The sequence below is a fragment of the Spea bombifrons genome, chromosome 12, assembly GCF_027358695.1.
Source record: "Spea bombifrons isolate aSpeBom1 chromosome 12, aSpeBom1.2.pri, whole genome shotgun sequence".
Taxonomy (NCBI): Eukaryota; Metazoa; Chordata; class Amphibia; order Anura; family Pelobatidae; genus Spea; species Spea bombifrons.
In genome coordinates, this window is record NC_071098.1 from 605,528 (window position 1) to 632,713 (window position 27,186).

General features: G+C 45.5%; 2 protein-coding genes across 2 annotated transcripts; both read left to right on the plus strand.

Moving 5' to 3' along the window:
- The first annotated feature begins 200 nt into the window (after positions 1–200).
- Positions 201–9,322, plus strand: CRTAM (cytotoxic and regulatory T cell molecule). Its single transcript, XM_053452379.1, has 10 exons — positions 201–367; positions 1,114–1,251; positions 1,343–1,495; positions 1,737–1,880; positions 2,066–2,227; positions 2,477–2,569; positions 6,705–6,788; positions 6,869–7,000; positions 8,437–8,523; positions 9,100–9,322. The coding sequence occupies exons 1-10, from the start codon at positions 292–294 to the stop codon at positions 9,132–9,134; spliced, it is 1,104 nt and encodes a 367-aa protein (XP_053308354.1). The 5' UTR covers positions 201–291; the 3' UTR covers positions 9,135–9,322.
- A 1,169-nt stretch (positions 9,323–10,491) lies between these two features.
- JHY (junctional cadherin complex regulator) lies at positions 10,492–25,349 on the plus strand. The gene is made up of 7 exons (XM_053452380.1): positions 10,492–10,811; positions 13,427–13,847; positions 16,599–16,975; positions 17,529–17,799; positions 21,406–21,480; positions 22,154–22,282; positions 25,097–25,349. The coding sequence occupies exons 1-7, from the start codon at positions 10,552–10,554 to the stop codon at positions 25,295–25,297; spliced, it is 1,734 nt and encodes a 577-aa protein (XP_053308355.1). The 5' UTR covers positions 10,492–10,551; the 3' UTR covers positions 25,298–25,349.
- Positions 25,350–27,186: the final 1,837 nt, after the last annotated feature.

Sequence of the window (27,186 nt, forward strand, 5' to 3'; positions counted from 1 at the left end):
CCCGTGTGAGACGTTCGTGGCTTCCTGGGGCAGATCTCAAACTATAAACAATGTTGGGTGTTTTGGTGCTTTAGGGACGGCATCTCCCACCCAGCATTTAATGAGTTAAGTTTGGTCAGCGACCGCTTCCTGCCCCGCTGCGGGGGGAACATGTATTCCGTGATATGAAACACTCTTCGGGTGGGAAACCTGCACAGCGTGGAAATACCCCCCGGCCCTGCGATTCTTCCGCACTCCCCTTAAAAGTCTGCCCCTGGGTCTCGTGCCGTCTCACTGGGGAGGAAATACAGTATGATCTGTACTGTAAGAGACAGCCTCATGCATGCGCTGCTACTCCTGTCTGGACTGGTGACCTTCTCTGCGCCAGGTACGGCTCCTTCTACCAGTACTCTCCGGGGATTGCGTTAGCAGATCATGCGCGGCCAGCGCCCCGTCACGTTACCCCCTGCACCCCGTGGGGCGTCTCTCCAGGCTTCACCTTCCAGTCTAGTTTTTGTATCTCGTTGTTACGCCTGCACTGCGGATTTGTTGGGGAGAAATAATTAGGAAAAAAGGATGATACCAACCTGAAAAAAATGGAAAAAAGGAGAGACGCCGGGGGCCGGGGGCCGTATCCGGGGCCGTATCCGGGGTATTTCTCGTTACCTGCGCTTTGTTAACGCTGCTTAATAATCAAATAATAAATAGTAATAATAATTAATTATTGTTTATCGCCGTATTTTTTTTGTGATAAAAAGTGATATTTTGAATATATAAAAGTGCTAAAAGCGTAACGACCCCATAGCAACCGTCAGATGACACCAGAGTGCCGCGTGTCGGAGTTCGTGGATGTGTTTGGCACACGCGGGAAATCGTGTGGAATATATTTAATATATGCCATAAATGGTGACCGGTCTGAGGTCAGGGCTGGCAGGAGGTCAGGGCAGGCAGGAGGTCAGGGCAGGCAGCAGGGCCGGCAGGAGGTCAGGGCAGGCAGAGCCGGGGCAGGAAGATGACGGAGAGCGTAAGCCGGTCGGACCTGAGTCCTGGGAGTGAATCGGTGGGCAGCGCGGGGCACGAAGTTAATTCCCTTTTTTTTTAAAGGCTCTTTAACTCTTTCCCGTCTTCCGTCAGTAAAATGCGACGTCCCGCGAGTGTCCGTGGCGGAAGGAGGCGCCGTTACGTTGAGATGTGTCTTCCCGGGGGGCGACGGCTCCGCCATGCAGTGGGTCACCCCCGCCGGATTCGCCATTTTCTTTAATGATCAAAGAGGTACGCGGGAAAAATGCTCGTTTAACCCTTTGAGAGCGAGGAATGTCCGCTCTGCCGTACGGCTGACCCCGATGGGACGTTTTCGTTGCAGTTTTAAGAGACAGAAGGTTCCAGATTGTGCGGCATCTGAAGAATAACCTGATCCTTCGACTCGCCGACGCTACCATAGCAGACGAGGGGATTTACACCTGTATCCAGTACAGCAGTCCCGCTCGCACCCGGAGGGTCAACGTCTCGGTGCTCGGTAAGTACGTGCGAGGCATGGACGCCATGCGAAAGAGGTCGCCGGGGCCGGGACAGTGCCGGGGGGGCTGCGGGGGACAGTGCGGGGGGGCTGCGGGGGACAGTGCCGGGGGGGCGGCGGGGGACAGTGCCGGGGGGGCGGCGGGGGACAGTGCCGGCATCCATGGTGTGGGAAGAGCTGCCATGTCTGTAGGCCGAGGAGCTCACACTCCAGCTCCCTTCTCTCTCTGTTATTTTTCTAGCCGTTCCCTCTAAACCTTTACTGGATTTTTCTCAAATCCCTGGAAGAAATGGGGAATTTTATTCCGTTCTGACGTGTTTCACATTTGGGTGCAAACCTCCCCCGGAAATCACATGGCTCATAGACAACAGCACGGAAGTGTTCGGTAAGTCTAACTGTGGATAAGTGGAACAGCCTCCTAGCAGAAGAGGTAAAGATTATTATGATGAGGTAACTTAAATATGTGTGGGATAGGTGGTAGATGAGTGGAACAGCCTCCCAGCAGAAGTGGTAGCGGGTAATAGGCATACGGCTCCTGAATCTGGGAATTCCCTTTATGTTTATTTTTAGGTGAAACGGAATTGAGTTTTGAGGATAACGGGAAGAAATGTAACGCGACGAGCTCCCTGCGGATCCGAGCGGCCTCCAGCAGCTCGAGGGCCACCTGCATCCTGCGACACGACGCTCTGCGCCGCGGAGACCTGACGGCGGCCTTCGTGTTCCGCGCGCCGCGTAAGTAACCGCTCGGCAGCTTCGGAAACACAGAGGCAAAGGGGAATATTTACTAAGGTGCGCGAGAGACGGCGGTCGGGGGGGACTGCAGGCCAGGAAAGCGATCAGATAACGCTGGCTCTGCCACAGGCTGCCGCCGGTCTCGGCTTTCATGAGATAAAATTAACCTTTTTAAACTAAATATGTAAAAAATACTTTGGCCTGATGGAGGCGGATTAAAGAGTTAAATCCCCCCTACGGTTCTTTCAGCCGCTGAAACACAGACCACAACTCCCATCACCACTGCCACCTCTCCCCGTGCGGCGTCTCCCAGCTCGTCTCAGGACACCCTGCTTTATACCGGTGAGTATTACGTCCGTTTATCTGAATTGCACCCGCCGTCAGCCAATCCGATATAATGAGCTTCTGTGGCGGCAGAGACTGAATATTGTGTCGGGAATCTAAGAACCTCGCTGCAGATACTCGTTACTTGGCAGTGCAGTACCGCGCTCCGGCAGCAGATGGCGCCATGGCTCTGATAGAAAGCAGGATGATCCGATCCTGATCAATTTCCAAACAGAAGGAAGATGAAGTCATAGATTACGGGTCGAATACACAGAGCCTGCTCCGAAGGGGTTAATAACTGGCCGATATTTAACATAGTACCTATAATATAATATATATGACCAGTGATTGGAGTTACTCGGGTTCCCGCTCGCTCGCTGAGGTCCATGCGCAGTAAGGTCTGATGCTGAGGAGCTCATGGGAATCTCCAGCTACAGATAATAATAATAATAATAATAATATTAATAATGTATTACTATTATCACCATCATTATAATTTATTATTACTATTATTATTTATCACTATTATTACTATTATTATTATTTATTATTATTATTTATTACTATTATTACTATTATTATTATTATTTATTATTATTATTATTTATTACTATTATTATTTATTACTATTATTATTATTATTATTTATTATTATTATTATTTATTACTATTATTATTTATTATTATTATTTATTACTATTATTACTATTATTATTATTTATTATTATTATTATTTATTACTATTATTATTATTTATTATTATTATTTATTATTATTATTATTATTATTATTTATTACTATTATTATTTATTATTATTATTATTATTATTATTATTTATTACTATTATTACTATTATTATTTATTATTATTATTATTATTATTTATTATTATTATTACTATTATTGCTATTATTATTACTTATTGCAGCTCTAATGTGCGCTCCTGCAATCTCTGTACAAATTGAAAAAGGGTCACAGGGAGCGGCCGTCTTGTTTTTTGGTAGCCCCCCCCAGCGAAGCGGCGGCTTTTAACGTGCCCCCCCCTCCCCCGACAGACCCTGATCTGCCCCTAAACAGCAAAACCTCCGTCTCCCTAAACATTGATTATCAGTAATGTGCCGGCCGGCAGCCGTTCCCCAAGCCGTTATTATGGGCGATGGAAGCGTCCTCCTCGGTCTCTCTCCTGGCCGAGGCGTGAAGGATGCCTGCGGCGGGGGCCGGGGGGCCGGTGTGCGTTACCGGTAACGGCGTCTCACGCAACGTGCGCCTCTATAAACAGCTCTCATTTTCTATAAGTGTATTTATTCCCAGCCGGGGGCCACAAATCCACCTGGACCCAATCATTTACACGCGATAGAGCGCTGCTGAGAGGTGGGCAGCGGCCCCGAGACCCCCGAGACCCCCACGCGGAGCGTAAATCAATAGCCCCAAAAACACGTCGCATTTCTCACATTTTCCGATTACTGCGCTGAAGACGAAATCGTCACGACGGAGCGTTTAGTGAGAGAAAGGAAATAAAGGGTTAAAAGTGAAAGAGACCCCAAACGGCCCCTGCCTTCCGGGCTAAAACCACAAAGAATTCACAAATAGAGTGAAAAAATATATAAAGCACACAATTTAACCGATTTCACTCAGACATCACTCAGACATCACTCAGAAATCACTCAGACATCACTCAGACATCACTCAGACATCACTCAGACATCACTCAGAAATCACCCAGAGATCACTCAGACATCACTCAGACATCACTCAGACATCACTCAGACATCACTCAGAAATCACTCAGACATCACTCAGACATCACTCAGACATCACTCAGACATCACTCAGAAATCACCCAGAGATCACTCAGACATCACTCAGAGATCACTCAGACATCACTCAGACATCACTCAGAGATCATTCAGACATCACTCAGACATCACTCAGAGATCACTCAGACATCACTCAGACATCACTCAGACATCACTCAGAGATCACTCAGACATCACTCAGAGATCACTCAGAAATCACTCAGACATCACTCAGACATCACTCAGAAATCACTCAGAAATCACTCAGACATCACTCAGAGATCACTCAGACATCACTCAGAAATCACCCAGAGATCACTCAGACATCACTCAGACATCACTCAGGCATCACTCAGAGATCACTCAGACATCACTCAGAAATCACTCAGACATCACTCAGACATCACTCAGAGATCACTCAGAGATCACTCAGACATCACTCAGACATTACTCAGACATCACTCAGAGATCACTCAGACATCACTCAGAAATCACCCAGAGATCACTCAGACATCACTCAGACATCACTCAGAGATCACTCAGAAATAACCCAGAGATCACTCAGAGATCACTCAGAGAGCACTCAGACATCACTCAGACATCACTCAGACATCACTCAGAGATCACTCAGACATCACTCAGACATCACTCAGACATCACTCAGAGATCACTCCCGCATTTTGTTGCGCGTTTAGCGTCCGCCTTTGGATTTGTGTTCTGGGAGTTGGATCGCCGGGGAGTCCATCGCGCTTCGCTCTGATTGGATGGAGCCCCCGGCGGGCCGTCTTTAGATTAACGAAAGTGTTTTCTGATCCGCCGACCTTTAGAAACGGAAACGTCACGATTACAATGTTTCCAAAAACAGCTAAAAATAAACAGACCTCCGTAAAGCCCCTGGCCGTTTATTCCTCCCCGAATATAACCCGGCAGATGAAACCTTTCCTGATGAAATAATGAAATAATAAAGTAACACGGAAAGCGCAATTAGCTTCATTTCCCCTAAAACGCCTCGGGCTTTCATGTGCGGCCCCATTAGCGGCTCCTCAGACGGGGTATCTGAAGATGTCTAGACGGGGCAGATAAAAGCCGCGGGCTCGGCGATTGTGTAATTAGTAAATTGATTGAAATGAATTGCGCTGCAGCTTCCGCCGGCAGATCACAGAGTCACACGTTCCCGACTTAACGAGAAGCTGCAGCGGCCGCCGATAATCCCATAATAACAGGGTCCGGGGGCAATTATACTGCCCCCCCCGGGGGCTCCTGCTCGCTGTTATAATAAATAGAGAGACATTTATCGTCTGACACGGGGAGCGATACGGCCAGGAGAGGGTTAAGGCCGTTCCGTGCACGTTTTGATCCGAATGATCTGATTGGACGGCTCGGAAACGGTTAGAGAACGGCATGAGTCATATGTCACTGGGGGGCTTCCGTTACCAGTAAGCGTGGGAGACATCGCCCCCCCCGGCCCCCGACAGCCACACGCCAGGAAGCGGTCGCCCTGTTTCAGGAAACGCTTGGGGGGTTTCGCATCAGAAGGGGGGCGAGCTAACGTGTGTTTATTACAGACGGAAGCGCTACGGCCTCTGATAGCGATATATATAATAATAATAATATAATAATAATAATAGTGATAATAATATAATAATAATAATAATATAATAATATAATAATAATATAATAATAATAGGAATAATAATATAATAATAATAGTAATAATAATATAATAATAATATAATAATATAATAATATAATAATAATAATATAATAATAATATAATAATAATAATATAATAATAATATAATAATATAATAATATAATAATAATAATATAATAATAATATAATAATAGGAATAATAATATAATAATAATATAATAATAATAATATAATAATAATATAATAATAATAATAATAATATAATAATAATATAATAATATAATAATAATAATATAATAATAATAATAATATAATAATAATAATCGCCGTCCCGTAACTCGCCTCCGCACCCTCTGGAATCAGGGAGTACGGTTGCCATATCAGCTTTTTTTTCAGATGTGACTGGCTGGCGCAGGTAAAGTACTGCCCCCTGCAGGGTGTGGGATGTATAACCTCGCCAAAGGGGCTTGGACCCCCACATACACAGCACTCGGACCCCCACATGCACAGCTCAGTGACGAAGAGCAGCCAATCAGGAGGGAGATATCGAGTGTGCGCTCGACTTCATATTAAATATTCGCCCTCCTTGTACGAGGTTTTGGATTTTATGCGATTTATTTCTGTGAAATCCCAATATTTGCAGATTTTTGTTTCTTTTCCCCCGAGCTCTGGATCTGAACGCAGAATTTCTGACTTTCTCTAGAAATATCTCCCGGGACGGACTTTTCTTTAACCCCCGACAAGGAAACGACCGGCCGCAGTAACGAGACGCAGCGCGTCCCACCCGGTAATCCCATCGCATTTCTCTCTGACACTGGGGGGGGGGCGCATGAACGGCCATGTATGCTAATTAACCTCCCTTGGCAGCGGCGGAGGCCGGCAGGAGGTCCGGCGGGGTCCTGGTTCTGGTTCTGGTCGCTCTCATGGTTTGCGTCCTGCTGGTGATCGTTCACTTTTTCCTCGTAAAGCTCAGGAAGCAGCACACGGAGTGGAAGAAAGGTGAGGCGCTGCACTTACATACGTGTGCATGTAATATATGTGGGACACGTGTTCAGCAGCACACATAGGACACACGCTCGTAACACGTACATGTAACACGCACACGTAACACGCACACGTAACACACACACTCGTATAACGCGAGCACGTGTATAAACACGTACACACATAAACACACGCACACATAACACGCACATGTAACATCCACACCCGTATAACGCGAGCACGTGTATAAACAAACGGAATACGCACACATAACACGCACACGTAACACGCACACGTAACACGCAAACATCACAGCCACATAACACGCACGCACACTCATAAACACACAAAACACGCAAATACACACAGAAAATACACATCCGTGATACTCACACGTTCACGCAAACCCAGACCCGCAAATATTTGCCCCGCTCGCTCTAACGCAGTCTGGGCGCTGATACCCCTGGTGGTCCAGTGAGGGGCAAATAATCCCGCGGCAGCACCAACAGCCCCCAAAATAGATCCTAACAGGCCCTGGTCATTGCTGGGGTATCTCCCCCCCCCCGGGAGTGTGAGTGGAGCCCTTGGGGCATTGGGTGCAGTGGGGTGAGACCCCCTGGGGCAATATGTGTACCAACCCCTCCGGGCCCCTGACCCCCTGAGACTACCACTGCAGCGCCTATTTTCCATGACCTCCAGCTCGCAGTAAGCAGGCAGTGAACGAGTTAAACGTTCCCGGCAGAAAATCTATTTGCTTTTAACAAAAATAGGTTAAAAACGACTTAATCTACCCAAAAATGTCTGCGGAGCAGGGCCGGGCGCCGTGATTGGCCGGCGCTAATTGCCTTTCTTATTCCGCCCCGCTCTGCTCATTAGCGCTAATTACATCACGCGGCTCTTTCAGGCCACGAGCCGCTTAATGCCGGCGATTGAAGCCTCGTTCATTTACAGAACCTTCCGGAAAAGCCATTAACGGAGCCCGCGCTATTCACAGAGAAACGGCCGGGGCTCGGAGCGAAAGGCGCGCCTCCGCTTAATGGCATTCTAATTAATTAATGGAACGGGGCTGTTTATTTCCACCTTTCAAAAGCCGAGCCGACGGGCCAATCAGCGAAGTGACTCAATCAGCCGGCGGCCGGCGAGCGGACGGAGCGGCAGATGCCATGAAAGCCCCGGCGGGTTTTGTTGCCGCGTCGCACACCTGCTGCCGCCACCGCCGGCTTTCAGCTTCTCCCACAAAAGGCTGATTAGCCGACGTTGCCCACTTGCCTGAATTGCCTCCAGCTTTGCGGCCGATTGTTTTTGGCCCTTTTACATATTTTTTCCCCATATAATTGTGTTTTTTGTTGTTTTTTTTTAAGCACTTTGTTGTAAATCGGAAACGTTTACGTTAACGGCGTCCGGTCGGCGGATTATCCGCGGAATTCACCGTTTTTTTTTTTTTTCCCCAGAAAATGAAATTTCGGATCAGACTCTGGAAAGCACCAAATCCAGATCCAATAACGACGACGTCTCCAACCAGACAAAACCCGGGCAGGGTGAGTGACCATGCGCGGCCCCCAGGAGCCCACCCCGCCTGCCGTGAGGCTAGATTGTGAGCTCATGGGCCAGGCCGTGATAATAATAATAAGATAACAGCCAAATAATAATAATAAAAATAGAATAATAAAAATAATAATAGCAAACTAATACTATTAATAATAATTCTAATAATAATAATTCTAATACCAATAATAATAATAATAATAATTCTAATAATAATACTAATAATAACACTAATAATAATAATTCTAATACCAATAATAATAATAATACTAATAATAATTCTAATAATAACACTAATAATAATTCTAATAATAATAATTCTAGTAATAATAATAATTCTAATAATAATAATAATAATTCTAATAATAATACTAATAATAACACTAATAATAATAATTCTAATACCAATAATAATAATAATACTAATAATAATTCTAATAATAACACTAATAATAATTCTAATACCAATAATAATAATAATTCTGATAATTCTAATGATTATAATAACACTAATAATAACACTAATAATAATAATAGTAATGCTAATGATAACAGTTCTGTGCCTGCAGCTCCGATGGAATATAACAAGGAGATTTCCGTGTGAAGCTCATGGAGACGTTGAGCGGGAATATGGCGGCTTCTGGAACCTGGTGAGGGAGCCTAAAATGGACTGGGAGCGGCGACTGTTCCTATGCGGGAAGCACTTTAGCGTACGTGTTGCGAGATGATGTCATAGCGGATGATCCTGCGCGGGGGGGTATAAAACTGTTTATAAATAAATACATTCCCGGTGGTTGTCTGTCTCTGTTTGTAAATAAACGTTTATTTCATTAAATGCGCCGGTTCTGGAATCTCTTGGAACGCTGCCAACTCCCACAATGCTCAGCCAAATAATACTAACAGTGTGGGGGCAGCTTATATACCTGTCCCTGTTACCCAGGATACAGGGGCCCGGTCTAGGCCCGCACTAAGCCTGGGTTAGGCCTGTTTGTTGTTCAGTTGGTTGCCATGGTGACGACTCTCAGCCTCACAGCACAGCAGAGCAGCCAGAGGGTAAGTCGGGGGACGCGGGGTATCTGGATGATAATATTAATAGTTAATGGGGGGGTTAACAGTGGCATCAGGGGGGGTAATCTGGGACATCAGGGGGGGTAATTGGGGGCATCAGGGGGGGTAATCAGGGGGGTGATACAAAGCAACAAAGCCTGCAACAGAGTATCCGCTGAGAAACAACAACCAGGAAGCGGCGATTAACCCCTCGTAACAAAGTAACACCGTCTGCCTCAATACTTCCTGCGAGCGGCCGATTAACCCTTTCTGTGCCAGCGGCCGAGTCTGACCTCTCCGCAATGAATTGGAATTGGGGCTGTTTTGGGGGGTTTTATTGTAAAATTACAGAATATATAAATTTATTGCAACAAACCGGTGGGAAATAAATGAACCTGATTTGTGCTGATTAACCCCTCCTCTGCCAGAATGCATGGATGTAGTCTGGCTAAAGGTAATGAGAGTTGGGATCTGGAGAGTCAGCCGTTATGCGTACTCGGCACGGATATTATAAATAATAACGAAAGGTGTGAAAAAAGCAGGTTTTATATATATATAGATATATATATTTTTATACATTGGAGAAAAGGACAGGGATTTGGTGTAATATTTGGGTGAATAAAGAACGTTTTATTATTAAATATTCTTTGGGGATTTTATTTTTTAGGATTTATGGGGTTTTTTTTGTATAAAGAACGTGGCCCTCGGGGAGCCGCTTCTTCCGGAAAACAAACTCTTTTTACAACAAACGTTATTTTCAAATTTTATTTGTGGCTTTTACTAGAACATGCGCAGAAAACCCGGCGCAATCCGCTACAAACACAGGCTATTTAGTACGGGAACTAATTAATGACCCGTCAATTTCTCCTGATTGCAGGGAGGGATTGGTACCGGACCCGCTGGACCCCCCGGACTCGCCGGACCCGCTGGATATTTGGAGGTTCAGGTTCTAAAAGTGAATTTGGGGGCGTATAATGGAAACCTCATCGCGGGATAATTATGGAGAATTCGACCTAAACTTAAGTTTGGACAGTTTGGAAGATTCCGACAGCTTAACCCAGGAGACCCGATATCAATCCGAACTTAAAGACTGGATTTCAGACCAGGAGCACCTCGTCCGACAGACGTCTGAAAGATCAGCCAATGGGGACGGGGAACGCGATTACGGGGCAAAACAAGACGATCCCCTCCTTGGGGTAAACATTGAAAATGTGGCTCTTAGCGGAAACATAAGGTAAGACCTCGGGACCCTTTAACAGCCAATCAAAGTTATTCCACGTAGCGAATCGCCAAATGTGTTACCCAAATGTGTCGTTCTAATTGTCATAATTTAAAGATACACTTAATGGAGCCACCTGCATTCAAGCAGGGAGATCACCCATAACATACTGGGGGCAAAAGCCCCAACTGGGATTCTTATATATGATCCTAGCGGGGGGAGAATAGGAAGGCGTCAGATCCAGACGGTGTGACCCGAGAATCCGCCTCTTCGCCCTGAGACTGGGGCAAAAAACCCTGAGTGTTCCCAGTTATGGGTTAGATGCAAACAGTGGATCATAGTCCAGGCCGACGCTAAATGATATTTGCAGAATGTGGATAAGTATGAAACGCTGTAAAAAATGTTCTGCAGAGGAAGAGATGGCGCTCCGCAGGGCTCCTCGGGGGCGGTCCTATCAATACACTCGGGGGCGATGCTGGCGATATTCTATAACAGGTTTAGAATTGGGGAGGAAGACGTTCCCGCGCTGGGGGCGCTCAGATATTCCTATCGTCATTTATTTAGCGATAATAATTCAGGATTTAATGTCATTATTATACCCGGGGTCTCCGTGGCTGGGGGTCTAGCGGGGATTAGAGCGTTTCCGGGGTTTATCCTCTAATTTGGAAAAATAATAATAATCCCCTCGCAAAAAGCCGCAGGAACGTTCAAATCATTCATTTAAGCCGAAAATAGCTATTAACGGCCGAAACGCGTTTATCTTTTCCGAGGTTAAAATTTCCATTTTAGGACATTTTCCAATATTGCATCATTTTAGTGCCAGGGAGGAACGAGTTAAATATTGAGCGATGGGGGCACTTTAATTTGAGCGCCCCCCGTGCATGCACGATGGGGGCATTTGCAGCGGTCTATATACGCAGTATATATGAAGTTATTATAACGCGGATATACAGGGATCTCGATCGCCTAGATCCAGGGATCCACCTGTAGTCGCAAGGCGTATGCCGTGCCCCGGCACTGTAAGGGTTAAAGCTGAAAAGATTTTTTCCTCCCCGTTTTCTAAAGCTGTTGAATAGATCGGTATGGGAGAAGCCGGCACTAAGCTCACCTGCCGGGCGGCGGGGCTCTCATGAAGGCTAATGGAAGAGAAATAATAAAACAGCAGTGGGACGTCGAACCGGCAGCGACCGCTAAGGCATCCATCGCGGCCCCCCGCTGCGTTATTACATAATCTCTCAAAGGCCGCGGACAGCAAATTAATTACTTATTCACTATGACTTATTTCTTTAAAAAAGCAACTTTTTGTCCCCGTAAAGTGTTGCCGGTTTGTCCCTGAAAAGAACAAATTTGACATTTCTGTGAAACAGCCAAGACTTTAAAACGCATTCGCTTCACTCCGCCGGCCGCCAGCGCCGCCCCCCGCCGCCCCCCGCCGGCTTTATTTCCGCGTTTCCGCGAGATTCAGGCAAAGCCGCAGAATGAGAGATTTTACGCAAATTCGAAGACATTTAGAGACATTTAGCGGCGAATCTGAAAAGGTTTCGTTTTTCATCCAAACCTTTTGTCAGTCGATATATTAAATTAACTCAGAATATGGTAATGACCGCGATGATGTCATAATTTCACAAAATGTTTCTTTCGCCCCCATTTCCGGGGCCCCAGGTGCTGAAATGATGGATAAATGGAAGTTATACTGCGTGAAACATGCTGTTTTTGCCAAATGTGTGGAAAATTCTGTTGAAACGTTTATTTCGATTAATGATCGCGCGCCGGGCAGCAGCTCAGACCTCGGCAGGCTCTCTATACCCATTTGGCAGACGAGCGCACTCCCCACCATCCATGGCCAACCTACGCCAAGCTGGGCTACATAGAAGGAACATGAGAAGGATCCAGCCTGTTTCTGTAAATGAAGCCTAATTGGTGTTTATTGGGGTTAATGGCGGATGATTCCGGTTAATTCCGGTTTCAGTAAATACAGTTGAGGGATGAGAGGGGCAGATTATGGTAACCGTGTACTCGGGTAATTGCCCCGCACAGAAGCATTCGTATAACCGTCACAAACCCTCCTGCCGATGTGTGCGATATACACCCCCCGACCCCCTCCATACGCTGCGATGTCACTGAACAGGCAATTAAAATCCAATCCTGCGGTGCCTTAACTGCCCCTGTAATCTGCCCCCGCTGCCTGCTGCCACTTGCTTTGATCAGCCCAAGCTGTTTAAATGAGATAATTGCCTGCGCGGCTCTTGACCCAGGTCCGGCTTTCAGCCCCGCTGACCCCTCTCCTCCCCGCTCCCCACTTCAAGGGCCTCCGCAATCACAGCTCCATTGTCTTGCCCCGGCCTCTCCAGTAACTGCCCCGAGCCTCTCCTGTTACCCTCCAGCTGGTGACTTCCCAGCAGTCTCTATGTATCCTCCATGGCGTTGTGACGGCCGTGTACGGGGTGTATGTTTCTTCCCCTTTATACCTACATCTGGTTATTTGCCCCCCGATACCCCAAGGGGTACTTCCACCCCCGGTTAGTTTGCGTCCATCTCTTTGTAGCTGGTCGGGACGCGCAGGTTTATGCGGCATCCAGCAGCGAACGGCCATGTCTGCCTCTGACTTCTCTCCCGCTCGCTTTCTTTAGTTCGCCGGAAGGAGACACCGGGTATTCCGACCTTCGATACGACCCCAACTGGAAGTCCAAGCAGAAGCCGGCAGACGAGGATGACGTCTCCAGCCTTTCCTCCGGCTCGGAAGATTACCGGCCCCCCGAGGTAGCCCCTCCGGCAACGGCGGAGAAAAATGTAAAAGTCGCCAGCAAACCGGCAGCAAACCGTGCGAACGCTCGCCACGGAAAGAGACGGCTGTCGGAGAACCCAGCAGGACTCAGCAGAGCGTCGGGAGACACGAGAAACGCCCAAAAGGAGAAACTGCCCCAAAAGGACAAACCGCCCCAAAAGGACTTTGTAGCCAAAAACAGACTTAGTTTAGGGGCTCGGCAGCCTAAACAGCATTCATATCTTCACATTCACCGGAAGAAAGCAGACGAGACTTCGGCAGATACGGTAACGCTAACCCTTACAGACGTGACGTTGGGGCGTATCCGTGCTCTGTGGCCATCTTGGGGTCGGGGCAAGGACCAGCGGCTACGGGGGGCATTAAGAAGATGGCGGTGGGGGTATAGAGAGCTCATATATCCCATAATCCAGAATTATACGTATCACTAAAACCAAGAAAAGCTTTGTGGGTTGATGTTTACGTAGCGCCAGCTCTCCACGGCCTTGTGATATCGGGGGTCCGGCTGTGGCCCCCCCAGTGCGCGGCTGTTTACTCCGTCGGGAAACATTGTATCGCGGCATCCGCGTCCCGCATTAACCTCGGCTGTATGCAGAGCCGCGCATTACCCCATTCCAGCAAAAGCATAATTGTTTATTTTGCTCTCCGCGCCGCTCCCCGGCGGTTTCTTTATTTATTTGCCGTGTTTGCCGGGCGTAATGTGGACTTTTTAGCGTTTCCTTCTTGTGTAAGAAGAGCGGGGACGGAGCCGGGCGCCCGGCGTGGATCTCAGCTGCACTCAGTGAGTTGCTTTCCTCCCGTAAACCTTCACTTCAAAGGGAGGAACATAATGTACGGTTTTTTAATGGCTCTAGACCAAAGCACTCAGACTGCGGGCGCTCGGCGGCCGGCCGCGCTCTAAACACCTCATCAAGATTGTCTGAGCTTCCACAATAGCAGCCAAATGCGATTCGAGAAGCGGCGGCCTTTGAAGTCCCGGCTGCTGAAGCCGGTTTCGTGGCCCCGGATAATGACAGGACATGATTGCTGCCTTTGTTGTACCTTTTCTGTAGAGAAGCAATTATAGGCCTCAATTTAACAGAGAAGACATTACGCAGCTTATGTTGCTCAAAATGCAATTTCATTTGATCATTTTCTCAATTTGATTGGTATTAATAGAATAGTTCGCAAAAAAATGCTGCCAGAGGTTGTGTCCTGTTCCACTTTCAAAGGGATAATGTGGAAGTATGTTTTACCGGCCCCCCGTAAGCCGCCGGCCGCCGCGCGGATACCGTGTGTATTCCAAAACAACGTAATCAGCAGAAGACCAGGGAAGCAAACGGCACAAACTCCCTTTATTCCGTACGAACCGCGCGGCCAGCTGCCGGCACACGATGCCCCAGCCCGGCTCCACGAGCTTTATTCAGGGGGGCAACTCGGACCCCAAGAACAATGCAACTGGGGTCTGATAGGGGGCAGTGTTGGGGTAGGCAGGTCTGGGGTTGCTTTACCCCTCGGACGTGTTTGGGGTATATTGGAGTACATGAGAAGGGCTTTAGGGGCAAAAGTCTGGTTTCTTCTGGCGGGGGGGCAGTGATAGAACGCGTCCGACCTGCAACCAGCGGGGGGGGGGGACCTCACGGCAGAAAGTAGTCGGCTGAGTCCGTGACGCCGGCGTCTCCTCCTGGCGGAAGGGATGGGAATGGCTCAAATAACAGCTTTGGGGGGCTCCTAACTGCGAGAACTGAAGCCGTAATAATCACCGTCCATAACCCGACGGGACTGCCACGTGCTGCGTGTGAGACGAGACACTCGGCACGTAGTGGAGTAGCCGCTTGTCTTTGCTTAACATTCCTCCCCGTCAGCTAAATTCCGTAATGGAAACATTGTTCCCGCCGAACCCCCAAACTCTTCCCAGAAAGAATTCTCCGATCACGTGGAGCTTTGTGGGAACGCTTAATTGTCATGTGACACAACGGCAAACACGGCCGTTGCCATAGAAACTGAAAAAGCCTCGGAAAGGTTTCTGTGTTGTTTTTACGCGATTCTGATAAAATGATTGTTATTGACAGACGGCAGGCGGCCGCTCGCGATTCATCCAAGTGGAACAGAAGCTTTAACTGGAGGTGTTGGAAGTGCGCCTGTGATCCCGGGAAAGCGTGTAATAAACACGCGTGTTCCGTGGAGTTTGGGCTGTAAACGTTGTGTAAAAGTTTTGCGGCCCGTGGCCGTTATCGACCCCGGGTTCTGTGCGTTGTAATCCTCGGCTGCCGCGCGGGGCCACGGATATCATGGAGCCGGATTGATTGGCAGGACGCCCTCCACAACTCAATTAGCCCCGCGGGGGGCCGCATTACAAGCACTTTACAGCCTTTGTGACGGGGAGCCCAGCATTATTTTAAAGACCCAAATTGGAATCCGTGGAGTCTTAATGCGCGGCAATCGATGTCTATGATACAATAGGCCACGGGGAGAGGAAACCGCCTCCCGCCGCCACTCACACGCCTCCCGCTGCCTCGCGCACGCCTCCCGCCGCCTCGCGCACGCCTTATAGATCGCAGTAAATGGGATATTGCAGGAACTGCGGGAAACGTTACGCTTAACCAGCACTTTCCTATACACGGCGCATGCACACGCACCACAGCGTGACACGGAACATCACGCTACACACAGTGCATGCACACACACCGCAGCTACACGCAGAACATCACGCTACACACAGTGCATGCACACGTACCACGAAATGACACGGAACATCACGCTACACACAGTGCATGGACACGTACCACACCAAAATTCACACAATGGCGTCACCAGCCCGTGTCGTTATGGCGTTGCCGTGTTGCCAGAATTGTAGATTTTTCTGTAAAACGGGTTTAAAGAGAAATGATTTGTGATAAATGTGATTTTCTAGAATTTCTGGGAACGCAGAATTCCGTCCTCTAAGGTTTCCTCCAATGAATGATTGGAATATTTGTAATGAAAGCTTAGGATGTGTTCCCGAACACGCGTGTCACGTTGTCACATTCTACGTGTTTTAGGACTCAGTAAAGACGACGTTGAGGGATCCTCCCGAGGAACAGAAACCGGAAGCAAAAAATGAAGGAGCTGGGAAGAGAGGAGAAAGTGACCCCAAAAAATCCATCATGGCGTCTGATGGGAGCGCGCCCAGAACCCGATATTCCCAAAATAAGGCGGACTTCGCTCCCGGCCTCCCGCGTGACGAGCTTCCGGAAGCTGCTTCCGCCGTGACATCCACCGCTGGAATCATTCAGCCCCCTGGAGATTTCCGGGGTTTTAAGTTGAATTCTGGAGACCGTCCTCCGAGCTTCCAACGAGTCAACGAGGAGCGTTACCTTTCCAAACGCAACGGCGACCCCCTGAGAACTGCCCCCGACGGGGATCCACGCGGCTCGGGGTAAGAAGACAGGGCGGCATTTTCCAGAATTACCAAATTTTAGTCTCCTTCACAGAAATAAAGGGTTTGAGGAAAACTTAGAAATGGAAGAGAGTGGGGGGGGTCCCGAGGTCAATAGTGACGTGAAAGGGCAAGAAGTGTTTTTTTATGCAACTTATTACCCCCTCATTACCAACATACCCATCATCCATAGCCCGGATTATTATAGGTTTTACGATGCGCGTCCGCCCTGAACGTTAAATTATTATTTTTCCACGAAGGTCTCCGTTCATCCTCCACGACCGAGCGTTTTATTTACCCGTTTCCTGGAATAATGACGGCGGTCTGTGTAAGAATAACGTTTCTGAGCGCAGAATACGGCCCCGCTATAACCGGCAGCGTAACGGCTGCCGGGGGTCTCGGTTTAGGAGGGGCATCTCCTGCGTTTCTCTGAATGGTTGATTGGCTCTTCGTTGATGGTTGATGTCGGTGGCCAAACCTGTTTCCCCTTCTGCTTCTGAAATAAGTGAACTGCGTTGGGGTCTTAAGACAAAGCTTGTGTTTTGTTTTAAAGGGAATTCCAGATTCATCGACCAAATCCGGTTCCGCACTTATTTTCCACGGAAAGAGGTGAAGTTGGAAGCCTTGGCCTGTCGGAGGAGCAGCTCATCCTCCAAGGACACTTCCTCGTGGATAGAAGTGAGTTTCCCTTCACGCCGTTCAGCGGGGAATTACAGCCGACATCCGCACCGGAAGAGAACTCCGAAACCGGCAGCGACGCGTCTTCCGAGCCTCGTCAGCGGAGACGGGACCGGAATCACCCGGCGGACGGAGCGCAGAGAAAGGTGGGTGTAGGAAGGACGGGGGGGATGTCTTCTAAACACACGACAAGCCGACATCACGCCGGTCACCGGTGCCTCCTCCCGGTGTCAGAGCATCATATGTTAGTCGTAACAATCACAGAACAATCCGGGGGGGGGGCTGGTATCATTGAGACTGGGGGGCAAGTTTCTCAAATGCCTCCAAGAGAAGTACATCATTGGGGCATCTGGCGCTGTCCCCACTACTGATCAAATACTCAATACTCCTTTTTGGGTTTACCTGCCCGGGGTTTAATATTTGACTGATTTGCCCTATGGAGGGCAGTTAATGCCACCACAGGGGCTCCTCTTACTTTGTTTCAGTAAGTGGCTGTTTAGCGGATCCGGAACATTTGTATCTTGTGAGTCTAGATCAGCGGCTTCCCCTGGGTTCCAGCTCATGTCCGCAGTTCTCGATCTGCCTTTATGTGCAAATGCCCCGTCTTACCCTTATTGCCCCTTTGCTGGAGTCGGGACGGCGCAAACATCACATCTTGAGATAATTGCTGTGTTATCAGGGACGCGGCGATGGTGTTTTCACAGATCCACTTACCGTACACTCCACGCGAGCCGACAGGCTGACAATGTACTTCTCTGCCGAGGGCACTTGGGAGAAGGTGAGAAACCCGACGAGATGCTGTTTGCAGAGCACCAAGTACACTTACAGACACAAAGCAGGCAGCAGCGCGAGGCCCGACGGACCGGTGTCCGCAGCAAACGCTCGCCTGACGCTTACGGGAAAGTTTTACAGATTTTTCGTTTTTTTTGTGTAAATTCTGACATATTTAAGCATTCTTAGAATTAACACGTATGTAAAAAACATCAGTAACACGGCAGCGTTTGTAATATTTCCTCCCCGGCCGCAGCCATTATGTTCCGGGCTAGAAAATGATTCTAACAACTCTAAGTACGCATATCCGTCTCCAGCTGGAAGCAGCTCGGCTCGGAAACCAAATTACCCCTATTAGCTCCTCGACGATCTGGGTACAAAGTGAAGACGGAGCTGGAAATGAGGGGCCGGCGGCGGCTCGAGTGCTCAGACACGCCGCTCATTTTCTGCTACCAAGTACCCGGGAGATTAGAGACGGGGAGCGGCTCCTCCGGTAATGTCACCGAACACACGCCGCAGGATTACAATTACCGGATAATGTGTTAACCCCGCGAGCGCCAGCGCAGCCAGATACCGGCAGGGGACGGGGGGTTCATGTTCAGGACTCTGGACACGTCTTTGGTCCGGTCTGTAGACCACGTCATTAAGAGCCGGACCCTAATCCGTGACCTCTGCCCCGGCGCTGGGGTCAGCAGCGACCGCCATGAGCCTTCGCTCTGTCTGGGGAGAATAGACCCGCTTCGAGCCGCGTGAGGCCAGGCGGACGTGGGAAGAGCCTGGCGAGATCGGCCATCATTGTAACGTGGGGCATATCACTTAATAACCGGGCAGCTGTGGCCCCATTAGGACCCTTTCCTTTCACTGTGGCCCCCGCGTACTGTGAATTACACGTCGGCCCGGGGTCTAACTGGCACCGCCTGGAACCCAAACCAAGCCCACAGGACCCGGCTGGGAGCAGAGCTGGCCCCTCCTATGGGGCATTAATGCAAATGGGGCATCTAGATGAAGAGTTAAGACACGGAGGTGGAGGAAACGGGGCTGATCTCCTGAACGTTCGTTTTATCTGTAAATATCTGCCCTCCTCACAAAAATCCAATACTTCATTATCGCTCCACAATGCGCCAATTCCCGCCGTGTTAGAGTCGCTCTCTGATCCCTTTGATGAGCTCTAATCACCCCTCTTTGGTCCGGAGAGAGGTGAATAAATCTAATGAAAGCATCAGAGAGGAGCAATTCCACCAACCGGGAGTGAATGTGAGGGTGCGATGGCGGCCGCACTCCAGGGACGGACCTCAAAGCCCCCAAATAACCAATTACCATGGCGCTTATTGCTTCCCGAAAACAATTAATTAATACGTTAACCCTAACGGCGCCATGAGGGGTTATTTATTATTTACCCCGCCGAGCGGCTCGTTCCTCTAAAACCGCAATTAGTTTCTACTACATCTCAAAGGCTTATTCCCTGTTATCTCTGACAATAATATTTATATAAAACAGATTCAGCTTTTTTTTCATTCATCTTGACCCCTCTGTTACCCCCCCCCTGCTCTGTATGCGGGAGCTGCCATCTTGCTGCCCCGTCACAGGGTATAAATCACCCCGTCACCCTGAGGTATCTGTGATAATAGCGTTACGGAGGGACCTGCGCGGCGGGAAACAATCTGTAGCGCTAGAGGCTCCTGTGCCGTCCGCTAAAACAACGCGGGGAGAAAACAGGAAGCGGCTTCCAACTTCCTGCTCGGGCTGACGGGAGAATTCTGATACAGTCTGCACTGAGGGATCATGGGAAATGGAGGGGAATTTACATTAAATATGCTGGCTGTGGCTTTATTATTATTACTATTATTATTACTTTTATTACTTTTCGTATTACTGTTATTATCGTTACTGTTAATATTACTATAAATATTATTCTTATTATTACTAATTTTATTACTATACTTATTATTATTACTATTATTATCGTTACTGTTATTATTATTATTGTTGTTATTATTGTAGAATAAATGGTATTCTCCGCTGTTTAAATGAAATCACCGTATCAATATTTCTGCCTCCGGTAAACCAAGCGTTTTAGTTTTATAACTTAATATTTAATGAATGACCCTTTACGGCATTAAACAATCACACATTAAACAAATGCACCGACTCTGAGCCGCCGTCGATACTATTTAGGCAGAAATCTGCTATTATCCGCGGCCGGCGTTCGCTCTCTGCGGGGAAACCTCGGCTTTGTTTGCTAATCCACTTGTCACTCGCTCTGCTTATTGATTTGGATCTCGGCCGCCGGCCGCGGTTCAGGCTTTTTTGTTTCACATCAGAAAATGTTGCTGCCGTTGAATGGATTTCTTGTTAAACGCGGTTGTAGATTTTCCGCACTCTATTAATTTACAGCCGTGTTTATCTGGAATTCACAGAAAAAAACACCTATTCTTTTACTTAAAGAAATATCCAGATAACTCATAAAAAACCCCAAAAAACAGCGAAACGCGTTACTTCCACCAAATGTTGGATTTTGTGACAATACTGAAAATGAGATAGAAATGTATAAAATAGATGTGATTTCCAACGAATACGAGAAGAAATCATTCATCTCCCCGTCTTCCTTACGGCTGTCTGTAAAAAAACCCACAATTTTTGCTTTGTTTTCAAAATGTCTGTTTTTTACGGTAAATATTAAATTTAAATGATCGCTAATATTTTTTAATTTTCTGAAATCTTCCAAACCGTACAGCTTAATGTAAGTTTTTGTAGAATTTAATATTATTGAAATGCCTCCTGTATTTTTGGGTCATTTTTCACCGTTTTGTTTAGAAATGTATTGTCCCAGGAAATTAATACTGTCCTCCCATAAGGGGTTAATAGCCCTCAGCGCCAAACGGCCGAATCGGTTCTGAGGGGCCCTACGTGAAGAGATACGCTGCGGCCAAGTAAATAATTGAATATTTTAATGTTAAGAATTTTTTTTTCTTTTTTTTTAGAGGTCAATTCATTTCTTAAAGCAGGAGGTGAAACTCGGGGGGATCGGCCCCAATTATAAAGTCAGCAAAGAAAAAGTAAGTTTAACTGATCGGCAGCTGCCTGCGGCTATCAGTTGCCGGGAGGGGGGTCAGGGCCGCTCACCCTGTATAACAAAATGCCCCGGTTATGCAGTTATATGAAAGAATTGGGGCTTCGAACCTAAAAAACTCTTTCGCTCCCAATTGTATTTGATTCTCATAGATATCGGAGTCCTTTCTGCGTTTTACAGCCAAACTCAGCCTTCTGTCTCTTTTAGCTCCTCCCCCGGGTGCCTCTACTGAAAACAGGAAGCGTTCCTACATCCACTTCCTGCACGCGCTCAGTAGCGGCAGCCAGTCACAAAGGGGTTCGAACTCCCCGGGTATTAAAGCGCCAGTTCTCCGTGTTACTGCAGAAAATCTCTCTGTTTATTCGCGCCCCACTCCCTCTCCATTTCCCCTCTTGCCCCATAGGGTAGAGGAAGTAAAGAATGCCCACACCTGTTTGCATGCAGCATAACGCAGCCTCTGGGTGAAGTAAAACTTCCTTATATCACATGTAACCGTCTCGTTATGACAAAACCTGACTGCTCCACATTTAGCAGTTTGCCCTGAATTGTCCCGGATTTATCTGCTCCCGGCCGTGACGGTTACTTCGTCTTTCTGCCATAAAGTGAGCTTTATTGTTTTATGTGATGCTTGAGAAATTGTTATTTTTATCTTTTTCCAGGAAGAACAATTGCGACAACAAAAAGAGTACGCGAAACTGATCCACGAGCGCAACAAGAACAGCATCATTCCGCGGCTTCCCGAAATCCCCGTCCAATCAAAGGAAAGAAATAAATGCCCCAGAGAAAAGGTATTAAAATAATAAAAAGAAAGAAAACCCGACGTGGGGATGTGATGCGTCTTCACCCCACGCCGCATCGTCTCTCTTTATTCAGCTGAATATTCATTTCTATTTCTAGAATCAGATTAAATAGAAGTTTCCATGACCTTAGTATCGTCAACTTCGGGCCCCATTCCCCAAATAAGACACATAGACAATGCATGGAATTAAAATTGCTTTATTGTTCGATTTTGGATAAATTTGGCCACGGTCAAAATCCCAGTATTATCCCCCAACCGTGACACTCATTATCATATTTCTTAAACGTTATAAACCACACATTTTTTGGCTACAAGCCAACCATATAACACCGTACATCTATAGGGCTGGTAAGGGCGTAACAAACCACGTCACCTGTAGAGGCTGCCGGCGTCCAAAGCCCAGCAACCACCCGTCACCCAACGTATCACCTGAGCAAGGCGCCCAGGGAGTGTTCTGCGCTTCCGCCCTGAGGCCTGTGCACCACGAGTACAACCATACCTTAGATAATTGTCTCAAGCACCGAACCAGCCAACCACATATTAACAATGAGCAAAATATAAACACCAACCGCCACACAAGACGATAGAACAATAAAAAGAGGGAAGGGAGGGTGGGAATTTCGCCTACTTAAAAACCTACAAGCTCATCTGCGAGCAGGTCCCCAAATTTATTTAGTTGATGACACCCAGTGCCCCCCCCTTCTTCCTGTTCCTGAACATTCAGAGCGTGGGGGCAAAAGTTCACACAGGGGCCAAGCAGTCACAGAGGATGTATGTATCTAACCAATATTTTAACCCCTTGTTAGGTCATGGGGTGCTCCTCGTTCCTTCCCCGGTCATGGTGCCCCTACACCTATTTCATGCTCCGGGGCTGGTCTTAAATCTCCTTTTTTTCTTTTTTACCCAGTTATAGTTTTTGCCCCATAATATAAAGTTTTCAGGCAGCTGCATATCAGCCGTTTGTATGATTCTCGCTCTGTTATCTGTATACAGTGCTGGGGGTTATATTACTGTATACAGTGCTGGGGGTTATATTACTGTATACAGCGCTGGGGGTTATATTACTGTATACAGTGCTGGGGGTTATATTACTGTATACAGCGCTGGGGGTTATATTACTGTATACAGCGCTGGGGGTTATATTACTGTATACAGTGCTGGGGGTTATATTACTGTATACAGCGCTGGGGGTTATATTACTGTATACAGTGCTGGGGGGTTATATTACTGTATACAGCGCTGGGGGTTATATTACTGTATACAGCACTAGGGGGTTATATTACTGTATACAGTGCTGGGGTTATATTACTGTATACAGTGCTGGGGATTATATTACTGTATACAGCGCTGGGGAGTTATATTACTGTATACAGTGCTGGGGGTTATATTACTGCATCCAGCGCTGGGGGGTTATATTACTGTATACAGCGCTGGGGGTTATATTACTGTATACAGCGCTGGGGGGGATATATTACTGTATACAGCGCTGGGGGGTTATATTACTGTATACAGCACTGGGGGTTATATTACTGTATACAGCGCTGGGGGTTATATTACTGTATACAGTGCTGGGGGGTTATATTACTGTATACAGCACTGGGGGTTATATTACTGTATACAGCGCTGGGGGTTATATTACTGTATACAGCGCTGGGGGTTATATTACTGTATACAGCGCTGGGGGGTTATATTACTGTATACAGCGCTGGGGGTTATATTACTGTATACAGTGCTGGGGGGTTATATTACTGCATACAGCGCTGGGGGTTATATTACTGTATACAGCGCTGGGGGTTATATTACTGTATACAGTGCTGGGGGGTTATATTACTGTATACAGCACTGGGGGTTATTACTGTATACAGCGCCGGGGTTATATTACTGTATACAGTGCTGGGGGTTATATTACTGTATACAGCGCTGGGGTTATATTATTGTATACAGCGCTGGGGGGTTATATTACTGGATACAGCGCTGGGGGTTATGTTACTGTATACAGTGCTGGGGGGTTATATTACTGTATACAGCGCTGGGGGTTATGTTACTGTATACAGCGCCGGGGTTATATTACTGTATACAGTGCTGGGGGTTATATTACTGTATACAGCGCTGGGGTTATATTATTGTATACAGCGCTGGGAGTTATATTACTGTATACAGCGCTGGGGTTATATTACTGTATACAGCGCTGGGGGTTATATTACTGTATACAGCGCTGGGGGGTTATATTACTGTATACAGCGCTGGGGGTTATATTACTGTATACAGCGCTGGGGGTTATATTACTGTATACAGTGCTGGGGGTTATATTACTGTATACAGCGCTGGGGGTATATTACTGTATACAGCGCTGGGGGGTTATATTACTGTATACAGCGCTGGGGGTTATATTACTGTATACAGTGCTGGGGGTTATATTACTGTATACAGCGCAGGGGGTTATATTACTGTATACAGCGCTGGGGGGTTATATTACTGTATACAGCGCTGGGGGGTTATATTACTGTATACAGCACTGGGGGTTATATTACTGTATACAGCGCTGGGGGTTTATATTACTGTATACAGCGCTGGGGGTTATATTACTGTATACAGTGCTGGGAGTTATATTACTGTATACAGCGCTGGGGGTTATATTACTGTATACAGCGCTGGGGGTTATATTACTGTATACAGTGCTGGGGGTTATATTACTGTATACAGCGCTGGGGGTATATTACTGTATACAGCGCTGGGGGGTTATATTACTGTATACAGCGCTGGGGGGGGTTATTGTTCATTTCTAACATGTCGTTTCTTGCAGGGTCTGGAATATGCGAAGAACGTCCCCAAACCGCAGTCTTCGCCCAAATCATCCAACCAAACGGTGACGGAAGTAAATCCGCAGCTTCCTGTTTATCCCGAAAACTTTTCTCCGCAACTCAAACTTTTACAAGATTTACAACTGAGACACGAAAGGGAGAAGGCTGCGGTGGCCGCTCTCAGCGCGCTGCATATCATATAATGTGTTCAGATATATGGGATGTACATGAAGCTGGGTTTAGTTGGACTGACTGAGTATGTGTGATGTCACTGATGTCTCATGCACAGAGTATGTGTAATGTCACTGATGTCCCATGCACAGAGTATGTGTGATGTCACTGATGTCCCATGCACAGAGTATGTGTGATGTCACTGATGTCCCATGCACAGGGTATGTGTGATGTCACTGATGTCCCATGCACAGAGTATGTGTGATGTCACTGATGTCCCATGCACAGAGTATGTGTGATGTCACTGATGTCCCATGCACAGAGTATGTGTGATGTCACTGATGTCTCATGCACACTGTCTCCCGGAGAGGCAGTAACGCTATCGGTTCTTTTAATGGTTCGATTGAAACGCGTCTCCTGTGAAAGTCGCTAATTGGTCACATTTCAGTCTCAATGCTGTTTCCAAATCAAATAAAATGAACAATAGAACAAACAGAACGTTTTTAACAAATAAAAAGCTGCCTCCGCAATATTTCTACATAATGAAGGTATAATATTTATATATAATGAAGGTATAATATTTTTATATAATGAAGGTATAATATTTATATATAATGAAGGTATAATATTTTTATATAATGAAGGTATAATATTTTTATATAATGAAGGTATAATATTTTTATATAATATAATGAAAGGTATAATATTTATATATAATGAAAGGTATAATATTTATATATAATGAAAGGTATAATATTTATATATCATGAAGGTATAATATTTATATATAATGAATGTATAATATTTTTATATAATGAAAGGTATAATATTTATATATAATTAATGAAAGGTATAATATTTATATATAATGAAAGTATAATATTTAAATATAATGAAGGTATAATATTTATATATAATGAAGGTATAATATTTATATATAATTAATGAAAGGTATAATATTTTTATATAATGAAAGTATAATATTGAAATATAATGAAGGTATAATATTTATATATAATGAAGGTATAATATTTATATATAATTAATGAAAGGTATAATATTTTTATATAATGAAGGTATAATATTTATATATAATGAAATGTATAATATTTATATATAATGAAAGGTATAATATTGAAATATAATGAAGGTATAATATTTATATATAATGAAGGTATAATATTTATATATAATGAAAGGTATAATATTGAAATATAATGAAGGTATAATATTTATATATAATGAAGGTATAATATTTTTATATAATGAAGGTATAATATTTATATATAATGAAAGGTATAATATTTTTATATAATGAAGGTATAATATTTATATATAATGAAAGGTATAATATTTATATATAATGAAAGGTATAATATTTATATATAATGAAGGTATAATATTTATATATAATGAAAGGTATAATATTTATATATAATGAAGGTATAATTTTTATATATAATGAAGGTATAATATTTATATATAATGAAAGGTATAATATTGAAATATAATGAAAGGTATAATATTTATATATAATGAAGGTATAATATTTATATATAATGAAATGTATAATATTTATATATAATGAAAGGTATAATATTGAAATATAATGAAGGTATAATATTTATATATAATGAAGGTATAATATTTATATATAATGAAAGGTATAATATTGAAATATAATGAAGGTATAATATTTATATATAATGAAGGTATAATATTTTTATATAATGAAGGTATAATATTTATATATAATGAAAGGTATAATATTTATATATAATGAAGGTATAATTTTTATATATAATGAAGGTATAATATTTATATATAATGAAAGGTATAATATTTATATATAATGAAGGTATAATATTTATATATAATGAAGGTATAATATTTATATATAATGGAAGGTATAATATTTATA

What these genes read in the sequence shown, in the direction of transcription:
- JHY (XM_053452380.1), top strand. Translation starts at nt 10,552, where the DNA reads ATGGAAACCTCATCGCGGGATAATTATGGAGAATTCGACCTAAACTTA. An exon ending in GGGGATCCACGCGGCTCGGG is followed by an intron (nt 16,976 to 17,528) that starts GTAAGAAGACAG and finishes TTTGTTTTAAAG; the next exon opens with GGAATTCCAGATTCATCGAC. An exon ending in CGGACGGAGCGCAGAGAAAG is followed by an intron (nt 17,800 to 21,405) that starts GTGGGTGTAGGA and finishes CTTTTTTTTTAG; the next exon opens with AGGTCAATTCATTTCTTAAA.
- CRTAM (XM_053452379.1), top strand. Translation starts at nt 292, where the DNA reads ATGATCTGTACTGTAAGAGACAGCCTCATGCATGCGCTGCTACTCCTG. An exon ending in GACGCAGCGCGTCCCACCCG is followed by an intron (nt 6,789 to 6,868) that starts GTAATCCCATCG and finishes CTCCCTTGGCAG; the next exon opens with CGGCGGAGGCCGGCAGGAGG. An exon ending in CCAGACAAAACCCGGGCAGG is followed by an intron (nt 8,524 to 9,099) that starts GTGAGTGACCAT and finishes CTGTGCCTGCAG; the next exon opens with CTCCGATGGAATATAACAAG.